The 17,562-nt window shown below is 40.6% G+C and overlaps 3 protein-coding genes across 5 annotated transcripts in view; 2 read left to right on the top strand and 1 right to left on the bottom strand.

Moving 5' to 3' along the window:
• The window catches only part of LOC106812105 (inversin-like), a 24,765-nt gene extending 14,856 nt beyond the window's left edge, over positions 1-9,909 (bottom strand). The window contains exons 1-6 of the mRNA XM_014815881.1: positions 9,759-9,909; positions 9,523-9,597; positions 8,682-8,741; positions 8,319-8,424; positions 7,769-7,935; positions 7,309-7,482 (exon numbers count right to left, since the gene is read on the bottom strand). Of these exons, the coding sequence (XP_014671367.1) occupies positions 7,309-7,482; positions 7,769-7,935; positions 8,319-8,424; positions 8,682-8,741; positions 9,523-9,597 (582 nt within the window). The 5' untranslated portion in view covers positions 9,759-9,909. The remainder of the gene's footprint in view (positions 1-7,308; positions 7,483-7,768; positions 7,936-8,318; positions 8,425-8,681; positions 8,742-9,522; positions 9,598-9,758) is intronic.
• A 1,794-nt stretch (positions 9,910-11,703) lies between these two features.
• On the top strand, positions 11,704-15,235 carry LOC106812116 (radical S-adenosyl methionine domain-containing protein 1, mitochondrial-like). Of its 3 annotated transcripts, none has more exons than XR_001394292.1 (9): positions 11,704-11,812; positions 12,093-12,182; positions 12,445-12,498; positions 12,841-12,894; positions 13,155-13,218; positions 13,505-13,652; positions 13,998-14,089; positions 14,314-14,417; positions 14,709-14,799. XR_001394292.1 is itself a non-coding variant. In XM_014815894.1 (9 exons), the coding sequence occupies exons 1-9, from the start codon at positions 11,750-11,752 to the stop codon at positions 14,833-14,835; spliced, it is 759 nt and encodes a 252-aa protein (XP_014671380.1). In that variant the 5' UTR covers positions 11,704-11,749; the 3' UTR covers positions 14,836-15,235. The 3 variants fall into 3 exon arrangements, 2 of the variants coding, with proteins under 2 accessions (XP_014671380.1, XP_014671381.1); XM_014815894.1 differs by having other exon boundaries at positions 13,998-14,052; positions 14,709-15,235; XM_014815895.1 differs by having other exon boundaries at positions 11,764-11,852; positions 13,998-14,052; positions 14,709-15,235.
• A 539-nt stretch (positions 15,236-15,774) lies between these two features.
• Positions 15,775-17,562, top strand: part of LOC106812104 — a 37,698-nt gene continuing 35,910 nt past the window's right edge. Inside the window, exons 1-2 of the mRNA XM_014815880.1 lie at positions 15,775-15,949; positions 16,129-16,205. Coding sequence (XP_014671366.1) covers positions 16,130-16,205 — 76 coding nt within the window. The 5' untranslated portion in view covers positions 15,775-15,949; position 16,129. The remainder of the gene's footprint in view (positions 15,950-16,128; positions 16,206-17,562) is intronic.

The following is a 17,562-nucleotide window of genomic DNA, read 5'->3' as shown; positions in this document are numbered from 1 at the left end:
GGAGGTAATGTTGTGCATTGGAGTGGTTGGGTGTGTGATGGCCGTTAGAGAGTAGAGAAGTCTAAGCAGTGTTGTCGTGTGGCCACCCGTGTGTGTTTGTCGCTGCCGTGTGTCGTTTGTCTGTGGCTGAGAAGAGAGGAGAGAGAGGAGAGAGAGAGGGGGAGAACAGAGAGAGAGCAAGAGAGAATAGGAGAATAGAGAGAGAGAGAAAGAGAGAGAGCGGAGCTACGAGCTGGTGTGCGATAGAGAAGACTGACGATCAGAGAGAGGATGATGAGCAGGAAGAGAAGTCAAAGGAGCAGATGACAGAGCAGAGAGAAGAGAGCAGACGAGAGAGGGAGATGAGAGAAAGAGAGAGCTGAAGAGAGAAGAGAGATGAGAGATAGAGAGAAGAGAGAGAGAGAAGAGAGAGAGAGAGAGAGAGAGCAGGAGAGAAGAGAGGAAGAGCAGAGAGAGACAGAGAAGAGAATAGACCGACGAGAGAGAGAGAGATTGAGAGAGAGATAAAAGAGAGAGGAGAGGAGAGAGAGAGGAGAAGAGAGAAAGAGAGAGGAGAGGAGAGAGACAGAGAGAGAGAAGAGAGAGAGAGAGAAGAGAGAGAGAGAGACAGAGAGACAGATGAGAGAGAGAGAGAGAGAGAGAGAGAGAAGAGAGAAGAGCAAAGAGCAAGAGAGAGAGAGAGCAGAGAGAGAGAGAAGCAGAGAGAGACGAAGCAGAGAGAGAGAGAGGAGAGAGAGAGAAGAGAAGATGAGAGAGAGAGACGAGAAGAGAGAGAGAGAGGAGAGAGAGAGAGAGAGAGAGAGAGAGAGAGAGAGAGAGAGAGAGAGAGAGAGAGACAGAGAGAGATAGAGAGAGAGAAGAGAGAGACAAGAGAGAGAGAGATTTAGTAAAAGGAGAAGAGAGAAGAGAAGAGGGGAGAGAGAGAGAAAAGAGAAGAGAGAGAGAGAGAAGAGAGAGAGGAGAGGAAGAGAGAGAGTAAGACGCAGAGAGACGAGAGAAGAGAGAAGAAGAAGAGAGAGGAGGAGAGAGAGAGATAGAGAGAGAGAGAGAGAGAGAGAGGAGAGAGAATAATGAGAGAAGAGATTTTCAGTTTTATGAGAAGAGAGAGAGGAGAGAGGAGGAAGGAGAGAGAGAGAGAGAGGGAGAGAGAGAAGAGAGAGAGAGAGCAGCCTAAGGATGGTGATGAAGTGCTGAGAGAAGCTAGAGAGAGAGAGAGAGAGCAAAAGGAAGAGAGAGCGGAGGAGGACGATGAAAGGCATAGACGCAGCATGCATATATTGTATATTTACGCCAATCAGCAGGCAAGCGTTCCGTGGCATATCATGCGTGTTCCAAGTCGCGCGATCACTTGTGTGAGATGTCCGCATGAGAGACGGAGCTAGGCACAGCGTTCGGACGCGTTAGCCACTGCGAACTCACGAAAACACCTACGCTGAAAAAACAGCAGAATGGAATAGTGATGCGTCGAATTGGGTGATGCTGACTTGATCTGCAGAAATTTATGCAATTATAAGTAAACTGCAAAATGTTGTTGTACTTCACTATAAACATCGAAACAGTCAAAGCCACTTTTTAACAGAAAAGATATTATAAGAAATAAGTTATATGAGCCTTGGCTTGGCAAAGCAGAGCCTCAAAAGTAACGCTTCTGAAGTCATTTGCCAGCGCCCTCTTTGAACAGGCACACGTAACCGTCCTGCTGTGGTGCATGCTAAATATTATTGAGCATTGCTTAGTCGCCTTAGAGAAAGGTTTAACGAAGCAAGTACTAACTCAAGCATCAAATAGAATATTCTAGTAAACGCATTATGAATTCTTATAATGACCAGTGTATTGTTATACGGCGAGTCTCAGTTTCTAAACCGTTCAAATATCCGCTATTGGAGAGTCGCACGACTCGGCAATTTGACAGATGGGCAGCCACTATCGATAATCAATATGAAATGCGCCCATAGAATTCTGGTAGACTTCGCTTTATGCAGCCTGACTAAATTTAAATAATTTTATGTCATATTAGGAAGATGATTTAACAATTACCAACCTTCTTACAGATAGTTCCCAATGCTATACTGCCCTGCGTATCGTCTACCTCGTCCTTCACCCTACCACCCCCACTGCCACTGCCAACTGGTGACTGGCACACTAGCAGCGCATCATATCACATTAATAACATCTCAGTCTCACTATTCACTATCAGTAATCAGTGTTTCACTATCAGGCCTGCTGCCCATCGAAATCCTATCTCATCGCCTCAGCCAAGGCTGCAATCCTTCAGTTAGAGCTTCGCCACAGTACTCTTCAGTGTAGGTAAAATGCTTATGTCTGACTTTTTGCTACCCAACAGTATGTTTGGGTAACTTAATTAATTTAAAACAAATTCAACAGAAGTTCTACTGATTTATTTACTACTGCGACCTCATTTGAAATCGTAATCCACTGGAAATGTAGAGTGGTCGCTGGTTTTGCTAATGTAAGATGAGCGCTAACTGTCTGTGGTTGCCTGCTGCGTGAGACGAGAAACAAAGCCGATTGTACTTTTCCGACGTATATTCTTACTCTAATGTTTTCTGATCACATAATATTGTTAATGAAATTAGTGTATGTGTATTTGACACAATTCTACGAGTGAATTTCTATTTCATACAAACAGCAATTCCCAATAATTTTTCGCAAACTCTAATAAGGAAATTTGCTGCCTTATAAAATCTGGATATATTATTAATTTTACTGTTATGCAGGTAGTTAATTAATATTTGCTTATTAACATTGGCGTTATAAAGCAATAATAATTTGTATGCGCTGTATATCGAGATTTCAGTTAGTTGCCATTAATTGGCGTCAGTAGCATGATTTTGAATGATAACATTCGATTTATCAATATGCGTTTTGCTAATATTTGTCAAATTATTTAATAGTTTTTGAACTCATGTTGTTCATGGCCTATCTAACAGAATCTGCATTGTAAAGTTTTTATTTCATAAGTTCTAAAATTTTTTTGTTTTTTTTTTTTCAATTATGTTTTTATCATGCTGCTCTTATAACATCGACCTTCCAACGAATCAGGAGGTTAGTGGCCGGATGAAATTGCTCTTACAATAATAGGAGTTTTACCTAGTTTGTATTTATGACTCTACAGAATGTCATCAATAAAAGTGCAGACAGAATTGATAGACATGCGAAGTATAGATCTATTTCTAACAATAATAATCAATTATATAGTGTTCTATAGTTGAAGTAGGTAATGCATATATAACTTTACACTCGTCTGTACTATAGCTGAATGCAATAGTGCTGATAGTCTTATTAAGATATGTTTTTCTGTCTGCCTAATAGATGAAGATGGATAAGCATGAGCTCGTTACCCGACTACTATTGCCATACTAGCCCATCACAGTATCTCTTACAAGTAGTTTTAGTTCTAGCTGCATGCTAATAAGTAAGCCTTGTAATTAGCTCCATCATTGGCTACACTTTATATTAAATTTTTATTAAACACTGATTTACCACTTTAAAAATGAATTTGCACTTCTTTGAACCAGTTTGTAGCCGTCCAACATACCATTAGAATCATTTGCGACATCAACATAAAAAAAACCTTGTATTGTAGCTTGTTCCATGTTATAGTATCACGCTTTGCTTGTGGATGCTGCTTGCTATTGTAACACGACCTGTGGATGAATATAAGCTGGCGCAAACCACGCTCCATCCGTTAATGGAGAGATAATCGCTGCTTCAGAAAATCTCAAGCAGAGTTGGTACATCTGTCAGGGAAGATTTTCGCGGACCGTGTCATTTTCAACATGATCAGACTTTTCAACATGTCAACATTTCAACATATGTCAACATTTTCAAACATGTCAACATTTCAACACTGTCAACATTTTCAACAATATCAACGATTTTCAACATGTCGACATTTTACACTTATTCAACATTTTAGATAGACTAACTAACCGTTACAAATGCTCGATCACAAATGGTACCCGAAGTAGGTTAATACATTCTCCTTGCAGCGACCAGAGCAGCATCTAAATAGGCTGTGCAGTTCTCCTAGTAGCAAGAGCATATTAGAATGCGTTCAATTCTTAATACGGCTCTTCTATGTATGTTATTCTGTGGCATAGGAAACCAGCTTCTCATCGATGCTTGGGACCAAGTTTGGACGTACAGCGCTCAGTTGCGCTACTGGTGGATAGATTGGACTCCCGGATGTTGCTGAAAAGCGGTTCTAACATCAAACGAGACAAGGCTGGGAGAACGGCACTCCCACTGGCTTCCTACAAGGTTGTTGTAGCAAAGTTTTGCAGCTATTCTGCCCAACGTGCTGCAAATAGTTGCCGTAATATCGTATTATCATGTTTAATGTAAGTATTTTATCATGAGCTAAGGATTTATCATTGTAAGTAAGTTACTTCTGAGCTTAGCATATCATTTTTCCCCGATTTCGTTCTTAACTTGTAGTGTCAAGTGTACACATCTGTTGATCATCTAAATTTCGTGTTCCTCTGTAGTGGTTTAGTCTCACATGGCTCGCTTAACATTTTATTGCTTAAGCGTGTTTTTCGTACCAGGGCAAAACTACAAAGCTTGAACTGTTTACGAACAGCAGGATTGCGTCAGACAAGACCATGAGCGCTCGACTTGCATTACACTGGCCACACGTCACAAGTCGCCAGCGTGTCTGGCACTCAATCCTCAAGCAACTTGGTCGGCTGGCGAAGTTCGACGACCAGCGACAATAATAAGTATCCATCAGGTCCATGGTTCCAGATTCTATTATATCTATAGTATGTTCTATAGGTTCCATGTCTCTTCAAAACTTCGCTGTTCATTTAAGGAAAATAAAGGCCCAAAAATGAAAAACTAGTATTTAGATCAGTGTATTTGAGAGTGGACAAGCCTTCCTGGCCTTCCATCTTCCATTAAACAACATGCCATTCGAAATGTCGCGAAGAACCGTTTCTATACGATTGCTCTACTCCTCTTATTCGCGGCTAGTCTAGTAAATGTTGCGTAAATTTTCCGTAAAAATCTTGCCGAGTAAACAACTGCGAGACGATATACGTTTTTCCGCGTCGGTGATCATCCGTTGCCCGATCGGAATGCACGCGAGCCCTCCCTCGCGACAAATGACCTTGAGATTCCGCCTTGGTATTGTCCCCCCGTCGCAGCCAATGACCTTGAGATTCCGCCTTGGTATTGTCCCTCCGTCGCAGCCAATGACCTTGAGATTCCCTCTGTATTTCTCCCCTCCCCGTCGCAGCCAATGACCTTGAGATTCCCCCATCGGCATGCTCCCCCTGTCAACAATGTTGTTTTGCCTGCGTCTTTGCGCAGCGGACGGCACTGCACTGGAGCGCCGCCTACGGAAACCTGGAGCACATGCGGCTGCTGCTGCGACACGACGCCAACATCGGCATTCCAGACGTAGAGGGCAGATCGCCCTTGCACGCCGCTACTTTACGCGAGCCCAACGCCGTGCTCTGCTGCAAGCTGCTGCTGGTAAGACCGGGCGTTGCGGGGGTAGTGCACCGTGCGCAGAGAGTGGTGCGGCGGTGTGGGGGCGGCGTATCCCCGGCACACGGAAATTGTATCGGTCTTAGCCGGTGTGGCCACGGCCACAGTCGCTTAGATACTTAGCCAGGGGGAGCGTGTGCCAACCAGTACATACATACGTGTAGCCAGGGTAGCCTGGTGGCAACGGTTAGCAACATACGGTAGCAGGGGGTAGCGGTGGGGCACGTAGCCAGTACATACGCTAGCCTGGGTAGCGGTGTGACCAACTGGGTAGCATACATACAGTAGCCTGGCCAGCGGGGTGGCCAACGTAGCGCATACAATACGCCGTAGCAGGGTAGCGGCGTGCGTGGCATCACGCGTAGGATACATACGTACCAGGCGGTAGCGTGGTGCCAACGTAGCATACATACGTAGCCTGGGCCGGCCGCGGTGCTGGCAACGGTAGCCATACATACGTGCCAGCGGGTAGCGGTGCAACCGTAGGATTACATACCCGTAGCCAGGCCTCCGGAACCGGTCGCGTAGCCACGGCCTTCTGAGTTTCTGATAATAATGATTATCTATGGGTTTTCTAATAAGATATGTAGATCAACATCGATAGATTCACGTGAAAAATATTATACGTGTTGTGTACGCTGATCAATGCTGCAATCTCCTGAATTATTATTTTTCTTTCAGTGGCCGTTCTGTGAGAAGAGGTGTACATATTGTAACTTCAACAAGTACATCAAGTAAGTGTTTTCTTTGTGATTAAACGGTAAACCTTCTGTCTGTCAATGTAAAAGATGGAACATATTGCGCTTTGATACATTCGAAACGAACTTCATTGTTGTTACTTTTAATATACAATTAAGTAAGCCTCTATAAATTTATCTTTCCAGCAAAAATGTTGATGAAGATCGGATGTTGAAATGCCTCGTCAAAGAAACTGAAGCATTGCTGAGGCTGAGTGCTGTCACCGAAGTTACATCTATATTTTTTGGTGGAGGTATTTCAGTTGATATTTCTATTGAAACGTATAATTGGGTAGAACAACTAATGGGAAGTATGCACCTTGTTTCTGATTTACACCCAGGTGGGGTGGGGCTGTACAATAGAGCTAAATTCACTGATAAAGGAACTGTGTCACACATTGGTGTTATTACACAGTTTTCATACGAACAATTTTTTTATCTAAATCCTGCTTTTGTGCTGATTTTTTTAGGGACTCCAAGTTTGGCATCAGCCTCAACTATAGCAGCATTGATAAACACTGTAGGTAAAACTACCCACATTGCCAGAGATGCAGAGATTACAATTGAGGTTAACCCCACAGCCTTGGAAGCTCACAAACTAAGGTACAAACTAAGTTAGGATCGCATGCACAATAAAACTGTAAAACTGGTTTTAGTCTCTATAACTGTTCTGTAGATCAGTTCAATCTCTTTTCACTTGTACACTTCTATAAACTAGTCAAAAGTTAGGCCATAATAAAAATATTGTTTGTTTGCCCTCACCCGACCGACCTGCCAAAAAGGGATAGACTAGCCGCAAATAAGAGGAGTAGAGCAATCGTATAGAAAACGGTTCTTCGCGGGAATTTCAGAAGGCATGTTGTTTATGGACAGATGGAAGGCCCAGGACAGGCTTGTATCCACTCTCAATACACCGATATAAATACTTAATTTTTCATTTTTGGGCTCTTTAATTTCACCTAATGGACAGGAAATGTTTGAAAAGACATAGAAACCTATAGACATAGATATAGATATATATAGACATCTGGAACCATGGAACCATGATGGATACCTTATTATTGTCCTGGTCGTCGAATTCGCCAGCCGACAGTTGCTTGAGGATGAGTGCCAGACAACGTGGCGACTTGTGACGTGTGGCCAAGTGTAGGGCAGTCTGACCCTCATGGTCCTTGTCTGACCAATCAGCTCGCTTGTTCAGTAACAGCTTCAAGCATTTGTAGTTGCCCTGGTAACGAAAAACACGCTTAAGCAATAAATTTAAGCGAGCGCATGTGAGACTAACATACAGGGAACACGAAATTTAGATGATCAAAGATGTTAAACTTGGACCTACAAGTCTAAGAACGAAATCGGGGAAAAAATGATATGCCTAAGCTCAAGAAGTAACCTTACATTACATGATAAATACCTTACATTACATGATAAATACCTTACATTACATGATAAATACGATATTACCGCAAACTATTTGCACACGTTGCAGAATACTGCAACTTTGCTACGACACGCACCTTGTAGGAAGCCCAGTGCAGTGCCGTTCTCCCAGCCTTGTCCCTCGTCTTGATGTTAGACCCGTTCTTCAGCAACCATTCAGCGCAGTCCACTCTATCCACCAGTACGGCAAACATCAGCGCTGTACGTCCAAACTGGTCCCCAGCATCGATGAGAAGCTGGTTTCCTATGCACACAAGACAAGACATGTACATATTACTAGCAAGAGCGTATTAAGAATGAACGCATTCTTAATATGCTCTTGCTACTAGGAGACACTGCACAGCCTATTATAGATGCTGCTCTGGTACGCTGCAATAGGAGAATGTATTAACCTACTCGGGTACCATTTGTGATCGAGCATTTTGTAACGTTAGGTTACTCCTATCTAAAATGTTGATAGTGTAAAAATGTCGACATGTTGAAAATGTTGATATGCTGAAAATGTTGACATGTTGAAAATGTTGACATGTTGAAAATGTTGACATGTTGAAAATGTTGACATGTTGAAAATGTTGACATGTTGAAAATGACACGGTCCGAAAATCTTCCCTGACAGATGTCACCAACCTGCTATGAGCTTCTGAAGCAGCGATTTTTCTCCATTAACGGATGCAGCGTGGATCTGCCGCAGCTTATATTCATCCACAGGTCGTGTTACAATAGCAAGCACATCCTACAAGCAAACGTTTGATACTATAAAAGGAACAAGCTACAATACAAGGTTTTTTTTATGTTGATGTCGCAAATGTTCTAATGGTATGTTGGACGCTACAAAACTGGTTCAAAGAAGTGAAATTCATTTTTAAAAGTGGTAAATCAAAGTACAGTTTAATAAAAAATTCAATATAAAAGTTGTAGCCAATGATGGAGCTAATTACAAGGCTTACTAATTAGCAAATGCACTGAACTAAAAACTACTTGTAAGAATACCTGTGATAGGCTAGTAGCAATAGTACTGGGTAACGAGCTCATGCTTATCCCATCTTCATCCTATTAGCAAGACAGAAAAACACATTTAATAGACCTACACCACTATTGCATTCAGCTATGTACAGACGAGTGCTACATTTTATATGCATTACACTATATCAACTATGAACACTATACAATTGATGATTATTGTTAGAACATAGCATCTATACTTCCATGTCTACCAAATTCTGTCTGCCTTTATCATCATGACAATTCTGTCAGTAGTCATAAATACAAACTAGGTAAAACCTCTATATTGTAAGACAATTTCATCAGGCTACACACCTACCTCCATGATTCGTTGGAAAGTCGATGTTACTAAGAAGCAGCATGAATAAATAACATAATTGAATAATTTTAGAATCTCCATGAAATAAAAACTTTACAATCAGATCTGTTAGATAGGCATGAAACAACATGAGTTCAAAAAACTATTAAATAATTTTGACAAATATTAGCAAACAGCATATTGATCAATCGATGTCATCGTTCCAAAATCATCTACACGACCCAATTATGCAACTCAATTAAATATAGATATAACCATACAATTAATATTGCTTTATAACTCAATGGTACTAACGAATAATTAATTAACTACCTGCATAACAGTAACAAGTTAATAATATATCCAGATTTATAGGCACGATTTCATTATTAGAGTTTGCGAAAAAATTATTGGGAATTGCCTGTTTGTATCGAAATATGAAATCACTCGTAGAATTTAGTAAAATAGCACATACACTAATTTCATTTAAACAATATCTATGTGATAAGAAAAACATTGAGTAAGAATTACCCGTCGGAAAAGGTACAATCGGCTGTTGTTTCTTCGTCTCACGCAGCAGGACAAACACAGACCAGTTAGCGCCATCTACATTAGCAAAACAGACACACTCTAATTTCCAGTGGATTACGAATTTTCAAATGAGGTACCAGTAGTAAATAAATCATAGAACTTCTGTTGGAATTGTTTTAATTAATGTAAGTTACCCAAACATACGTTGCAGCAAAATGTCAGACATAACCATTTACCTACACTGAAGAGTACTGTGGCTACAGCCTAACTCGAAGCCGACTTGCACCTTGGCTGAGCCATGAGATAGGATGTCGATGGGGCTAGCCAGGCACTGACAGTGACACACTGATTACTGATAGTGATAGTGAGACTGAGACTGAGAGTGAGAGGGAGAGGGAGTCTGAAGACTGAAGCAGTGCTACTGCTAGTGCCCAGTCACCAGTGGCAGTGGCAGTGGCGCCGTTGGTAGGGTGAACGACGAGGTAGACGATACGAGGGCACCTTATAGCATTGGCGCAACCTACTGTAAGAAAGCTGGTAATGTTAATCATTCCTAATATGCATAAATATATGAGAAATTTAGTAGCTGCATAACAGCGGAGTCTAACAGAATTATGGGCGCATCCATATTGATTACGATAGTGCTGCCATCTCAAATGCGAGTCAGTGCGACTCTCAAATACGGATACTTTGACGGGTTTACTGAGACTCGCCCTATAAAATACCTGTATTATAAGATTATATGCGTATATAGATATCTATTTGATGCTTGTTATACTTGCTTCGTTAAAATTTCCCCCCTAAAGCCGACAAGCAGCCAAAAATATTTACGCATGCACCACACAGGAGGTTACGTGTGCTGTTCAAAGAGGGCGCTGCAAAATGACTTCAAGAAGCGCTTACCTTTGAGCTATGCTTTGAGCCAGAGGCTCATATAAACTTATTCTTAAATATCTTTTCCTCATAATATATATCTTGTTTTCGGCTTTGAACTGGTTTCGATGTTTATAGTGAAGTACAACAACATTTTGCAGTTATTAGATAAATGCAAAATTCTGAGACAAGTCCATCATTACACAATTCGACGCAAGCATCTATCTCAATCTGCTGTTTATTTTCACGTAGGGTTTCTGAGTTCGCAGTGGCTACGCGTCCGAAGCAGTAGCATCATCACCACCTCCACCACCACCACCACCTGCAGTAGCAGTAGTAGTAGCAGCAGCAGCAGTAGCAGTAGAAGTAGCAGTAGAGGCAGCAGTAGAAGCAGCAGTAGCAGCAGTAGAAGCAGCAGTAGCAGCAAGAGCAGTACTGTAGTAGTTACGACTACTGCCAATAGAACTTTACATTCTTTACGGATATTACATTTTCCCCACAATAAAATAACCTAAAAGAGATCACATCAGCTCGTGGCCAACGTGGTAAAATCACAACACAAGAACACCAGCAGGCGGCAGTGCCAGTGCTGCCACCTGTCCACGAACCTGTTCCTCCATTTTTATCGGTGGCGTAGACGTCACAGTTTAGCTGCATCATCGTCCGGATGACGTCGTTGGCACCCTTCCCAGCCGCCCACATGAGCGCGGTGCGTCCTTCAAGGTCGGGGATGTCCGTGACGTTGTCCTTGGAAAGAAACACTTTCACGGTCTCCTGAGAAAACATAGAAATACGCGAATAGTATCGAATAGAATAGAATATCGAGTAGAATAGAATATCGAATAGAATAGAATATCGAATAGAATAGAATATAGAATATCGAAAATACGTGAGATGTAGAATGGGTTTTGCAGCTCTGCGTGCGTGGTTATTTATACGTGTGTTTTGCATATTAATAAGCATTAACGAGCTAACAACGAAGTTACATGACACAACAATTGCGACGATGATTTTTCAAATATACTGGCCGCCAGACTTCGAATTGAAACGTCTCGCCACGGACAGTTCACCAGGTTCCGGGAAACAAGTTTGTACTATGCATGCCTGCGAAAATTATTGCCAATGTCTTGAGTATATTTAATGCTCTAGCTGTCATCATTAAACATTATTCTGAATATATATACTAGTAACTATCAATACATAACTGTATCGGACATTTATCACACACGTGTAGGTGGCTGTGCTCCGATTAGGTGGGACTGCAGGCGAGAGTGTTTCTCAGTGTTAACAAATAGCCTCATTCACGTGCAGATGTGTGGCGGAGGCGCGCGCTCTGTTCCCGGGCAGAGTGTCCATGGATCTCATGTTTGCGAGGCCGCGTCAGACCGTGAAAGACTGGGAGGTGGAGTTGCAGCAGGTACGCGCGAACATCTCTGACTGGAAAGCTGCTCTTAATGGTACATTAGCCATGTAAATTTTTCTCGAGAGGCGATTAAACCTAGTTTACGAGGCGTGCGGACGTCCGACTCCGTGTCGCTAATGAAACATGGGATACTCTACAATAGAGTGTAAATGTGAGACATGTCTAAAAAAATTTGATTTTGTCAACTTTTTTAAGCACTAAAGCTGTGAGAAGTACTGCACCTGAGTTGATTTTATGTGAGTTTTCAAAGATAGTGTCATTTCTTTTCTATTAGACACTAGAGGTATGTGACCGGCACTTGTCACTGTATCAGTTGACATTAGAGAGGGGCACAGCACTGTTCAATGCAGTCGCACAAAAACTGGTAAGCTACCTAAAATATATTACGTTTGTTAATACCTATTTAGAGGCAACAAGTTTTTATTGCGAAATCAGAGGCAGTAGTTTTTCATTTAGCGCATACGATTTATATTTCGACCACAGCGGGGGATAATAATAACGTGTCTGTGTGTGCCGTTTGATGTAAACTACATTATATTTAGTATGCAATGTCAGATCTCTTCTGTCTGGTTGTAAATCGAGACATTTACTTACATTACATTACCTTGCATATTCTCTTTCTGCAGACGACCGTGCCAGATGGTGACACTGCAGCAGAGATGTACTGTGTGGCTGTGCAGGTAAGTCGTCATACATACTGCTACGTCGTCCGTCACGGATAACAAACGTATTTATCGTACCTGAGGAATTGCACAATTTAAATCCTAAACCCCATTTTAGTTTGTGTTAAAAATTAAATTAAATTTTATTTACTTGGTTTACGATGTTACGATTTACTTGGTTACTTCGATTTACTTGGTTACGATTGGTTACGATTGGTTACGATTACTTGGTTCGATTTACTTGGTTACTTCGATTTACTTGGTTACGATGTATTTGGTTTATGTTTTGCGTTAACGAATGTGGCCCACTCGACGTGTGGTCTTTCTCAGTATGAGAACATTTTACCGTGTTTGTTTCAGATGCTAGAATCTCACGGTTATTTGAGATATGAAGTGTCCAATTTTGCCAAGCCTGTAAGTTTCAATATAATTTCTCATTCTGTTTCTACTGTGTCGTGTAATGCTGAGTATGCAGTCTACGTATTTTTTTTTATTAAAAACGCGTTTGTTTTGTTTCCCTATTATATAAACTACACTAATGTGGCGGCTGCGCGTTTATCATTTTTCTGCCGATAGGTGGCGTTGGTACGTCATATTTCACTTCAGTCGCTGAATCATTTATAGATGGTTCGTGGGTGGTTCGTGGTTAACTTTCTTTAATATGTCTGTCATAGGGTGCAGAGAGTCTTCATAACTTGTGGTGTTGGCATGGAGGTCAATACATTGGCGTCGGACCTGGTGAGAAATTTGAAACAGTTTACGATTAATTGTATACATAATTATTTGCAAATTTACGTTGAATTAAAAGACACTTGGATATAGTGGTAATATTGAGCATGCAGAGATAAGATTCCAGATACTCATAATATGAGTTATTCCGAAAATTAGAAAAATATAGAGTACCGAAGTGTGACGTCACGTTGTCAAAACAACGTACGGGCTGGTTCTACACAACCCACTGGCTACACTAATAATAGAATAACTAAAAATAAATAATAGAATTAAATTCCGATTATGTCGCTAGGAGCCCACGGGAGATTTGCTCCGCGAGCGGCGGAGAGCGCGCGCAGAGAGGCGAGGATCCAGACTCTGGAGCCGATCCCGTGGATGCGGGAGGTGGAGCGGTGCGGCCACGCCACCCGCAAGATCACGCCGCTGTCCGACCTCGACGTGTAAGGCGTCTGCTTATCCGTTTCCATAGTTACGTCGCGGCGGGGGTCTCCCATTGGTCGGACGCTTCGCCTAGCTGATGGAAATAATACGGAGAGGTTGTCGTGATTGCGTCTGACGCGTAAACGGCGTGTTGTTTGCGTGAATGTTAACGCGTAGCGGTCGAAGAGTCGTAGCGAAGATAGTTGTACTTGCTGTGAGATGGTGAGCATTCGAGTTATAGTGTGTGAATATCATCGAGATAGTTTGTGTGTGAATGTTATAAAGATAGTTTGCAGGAGTACAATACATAAAACATTCGAAAAATGATTGTTGAGTTGATTGCAAAAAAACCTGTAATTTTTCAGACTCGAAGAAATGCTGGTGACAGGACTGAGAACAAGAACTGGCATCAGTAACCAAGTATGCAATCACAGATGGATGAATAGTATAAAACGATGTATTGTTTGCCTTTAAAAAATTCCACATCTGTTATCAATCATATAGTCTTCACTCGGAGCATTTTGTTGTTCATATACATTGTAACGATTTTAATCAATGTTTAGCTCTGACTTCTACGAATCGTGTAGCAGTTAAAGTTATTGGTCTGGATATTTAGCACAGATGTATCTATACGGGGAAAACACGGTGAATACTGACTACGTGCAACCTCGTAACTTTCAGACCTGGTGTCGGCTGACGGGTGGAACAGGCTTGCTGGAGATGTTCACAGCTGAAGAAGTTGTTGAGAGAATTGTAGCAAGTGATTTGTTACATATAGACAGCAGGTAATCACATAGTTTAAATTGCACTTGTTGTAATGCTCTCCAGTTTCGCACGACAGAGTGTCAGTGAATATATAGACTACATCAGGGGTGAATAAAAACAAATTGTTGTTTGTTAGTTTGTTATACAAAATGACTTTTATTTACTCCTGAATGCATACATAACACAAGGAAGTTGGGGCATACTGATAACATTTAGTCTCTGCTTTGGTTGTTGCACATTGCACAAGTTGCTTGTTAAAGCTTTTCAAATGTTATGCGAAAATGTTTCAATAGGTAATTTTCTCTTTTCAGCTGCATGCGTGCGACAACGAAGGGTCTGACAGTGGTCGATTCTATTGTTGTAGAACTCATTAGCATGCTTCAGTGCTACTGGCAGAATAGATACACAGATGCAGAAACGCTGGATGCCAAAAGCTGATGAGCGCATCTCCTTTGATGCAATGATACTACACCCTTAGGTGCTTAAATTAAATATACAATTACGTTTGAATTGCACTTGAGAATTGTATACTATGTTTTTACATCTCTTGAATAAAGTCAAATAGTTTTATATCCGTGCGATCAAAGTCAGGTTACCAATGTGTGTGTGTGTTTGTATATGATGATATGTCGTATCACTGTCTGCTGAGAACTTTCTGATGGATTTCGTCTAGATAAGCAGTTACATATGAAAGACTTCATAGGTTTGGGATTTATTACTCTTGGATCATGGCAAGCTATTTATTGTTTCTAAAGAGCACTGTCTAATTTAATTTTGTTATTATTTGTTATAAATATATTTAGTTTTAATAAAATTGCCTATGTGCATTTTATAGAAATTTTTGAGTTGAAGTTGTTTATTCTCTTTGGCAGAAATAATATGCAATATTCATGACAGCATACATGAAAATAAAAATAAATCACTTAGAAAAATGTCGTTTACCACACAGGTTACAGATTACTACCACTACTTACTATACAAAGGTCATCACTAAATGTATAATTTTTATGAGTAATAAAATTTCCTGTTTATATTTATATTTAATTCCTACATTGTAAAGTTAATTTTATTTATATCATAAAGATGTATCATTGTGCGATAACTCCAATAACCCAAAGTGATATTAGGAGTATATAAACTCTGTTCCTTGTTTATCTGCTACTGTTGATATGCATGTCATTCATGCTTTTCGTCGTTACCGACATACCGGCTAGCGACAATATAATACATGTCATTATACTGGGGGCTTTTTAGTGTATGCTATATAATATCAATACGCATAATCAAGCATGCATGCTATTTGTGCTATGCCGACGATGGCGATGACGACGAGAAATGTACTGACAGTACTGTACATACGGGTACGTGGTGACGTCACATTTACTTCGCTAGTAAATAATGGCGGCTTCATGTAGGGCGTAATATACCGTAGCAATCCGACTAATCTTCTATTAAACATGCATATCCGTAACAACTCGTAGCATTTGATGACGCATAAGTCATTTGACTTCATGTTGGTTGTGAAAATTTGAAGAGTGAGGCCATTTTAAAGGTAAGTTTTTCTGTCAAACGTCAACAATATCCTTTGTTTCGCTGCTGTTTGTTGTGTACACATTATTATCACAGCACCAACTAACAAGTTTCGTTTAACCAGATACTACTTACAGCTGATTTCGCGTCAAACACTTAATGTCACACCCAATGTTACAACATACGTTGTTTACTTGACAGAATGGAGCTGAGGGTAGGCAACAAGTACAGGCTTGGGAGGAAAATAGGAAGTGGATCCTTTGGTGACATATATCTAGGTAAATCAAATGAATTTCATTTTTGAATTAATTAATCGTGCGTATTTAAGTTTCATTTTAACTAGCTGTAAGTTAGGGTAAATTCCGCCCAATTCAATATATATGTTGTGTGGAAATAGGCTATGCAGTTTAATATCTCAAAACGCAGCATGATAAATCGATGTAGCATAGTCATAGAATGACGCATAGTTTCGCATCAAGGTTATGCCTCTCAAAAGATGCACAAATCTATGCGTATCACAGAGTGTCGCACAGTTTTGCATCATTTTATGACACATGTAAATCTGTATGTCGTTCTGTAGAACATGCATATATATACTGATGTAGATGTTGTCATTTTATGACACATGTAAATCTGGGTGTCGTTCTGTAGAACATACATATACTGATGTAGATGTTGTTGTCATTTTGAGACACAAGCTGCTTGAACTTCTGTATCTGTACTGTGTCTTGGAAGTGACAGTTCACACAGTGACACTTCAAACACTTTGAAGTGTTTACATGCACATAGACCTACTGCACATTTATCCATGAAATTTTTTACGTACACAGGGCTTGAAACTAACGCTCGACCGCTCGCCCGAGGCTAGTAGAAATCAGTAAGGGCTAGTAGAATGTGTGGGCTGACCAGCCCTGTTGGCGAGTGAGAATGCCTACCAGATAACATATTACTAGTACTTTTTCAGCAACTACTAACTCGACCGAACTAGTAATAAGTAATATAAAATTTGCGTGTGCAAACATAATAAAATTGCAAAACCTAAACTTAACAGTCAGGGTACCTCAGACAATAAAATCGGTTCAACCACCATGCTGCTCTATTCACAAGCTCATGCCAATCCTCTCACAGTGTATACGCAATACGTTTCTGTTCTACTTTCTGTTTATGTTCGTGGAACGGTTAGTTAACTTAGTTTACGTTTCAGCTGACCTCAGGGTTAAACACTACAATCCCTCCCCTTTTCAAACAATGATTATTTCAATTTAACGTTTGCTAAATATCAAATTAGAAACAAATTTACTTATACGGAGTTGGAATCACCCTGGTTAATATACAATCCAGTCTCTGTGTCTATAATTAACGTGGAATAGTAGTCATGGTTTTGTCAGGTACTGTTATGAAAATAACCTCTTTAAACCTACATTCCTGTAACTGGTATTCTAAGCCTTTTATAATACGATGTTCATCCTAACACTAGCATAACACGCTTAATTATATTCAGTCAACTAAGCAATACAACTATACAAATCTCAAACTAACACAAACAGGATAACTCTACTTATAACTCTATACTGTACTTGTACTAACTACTAACAAACTCTGTATACTTGTAGTAGAGAATTACTAGAGTAATAG

Source organism: Priapulus caudatus, unplaced genomic scaffold (assembly GCF_000485595.1).
Source record: "Priapulus caudatus unplaced genomic scaffold, Priapulus_caudatus-5.0.1 Scaffold608, whole genome shotgun sequence".
NCBI lineage: Eukaryota > Metazoa > Priapulida > Priapulimorpha > Priapulimorphida > Priapulidae > Priapulus > Priapulus caudatus.
This window is presented reverse-complemented; position numbering and strand designations above follow the sequence as displayed.

What these genes read in the sequence shown, in the direction of transcription:
- LOC106812116 (XM_014815894.1), top strand. Translation starts at nt 11,750, where the DNA reads ATGGATCTCATGTTTGCGAGGCCGCGTCAGACCGTGAAAGACTGGGAG. An exon ending in TGTACTGTGTGGCTGTGCAG is followed by an intron (nt 12,499 to 12,840) that starts GTAAGTCGTCAT and finishes TGTTTGTTTCAG; the next exon opens with ATGCTAGAATCTCACGGTTA. An exon ending in CCGCTGTCCGACCTCGACGT is followed by an intron (nt 13,653 to 13,997) that starts GTAAGGCGTCTG and finishes GTAATTTTTCAG; the next exon opens with ACTCGAAGAAATGCTGGTGA.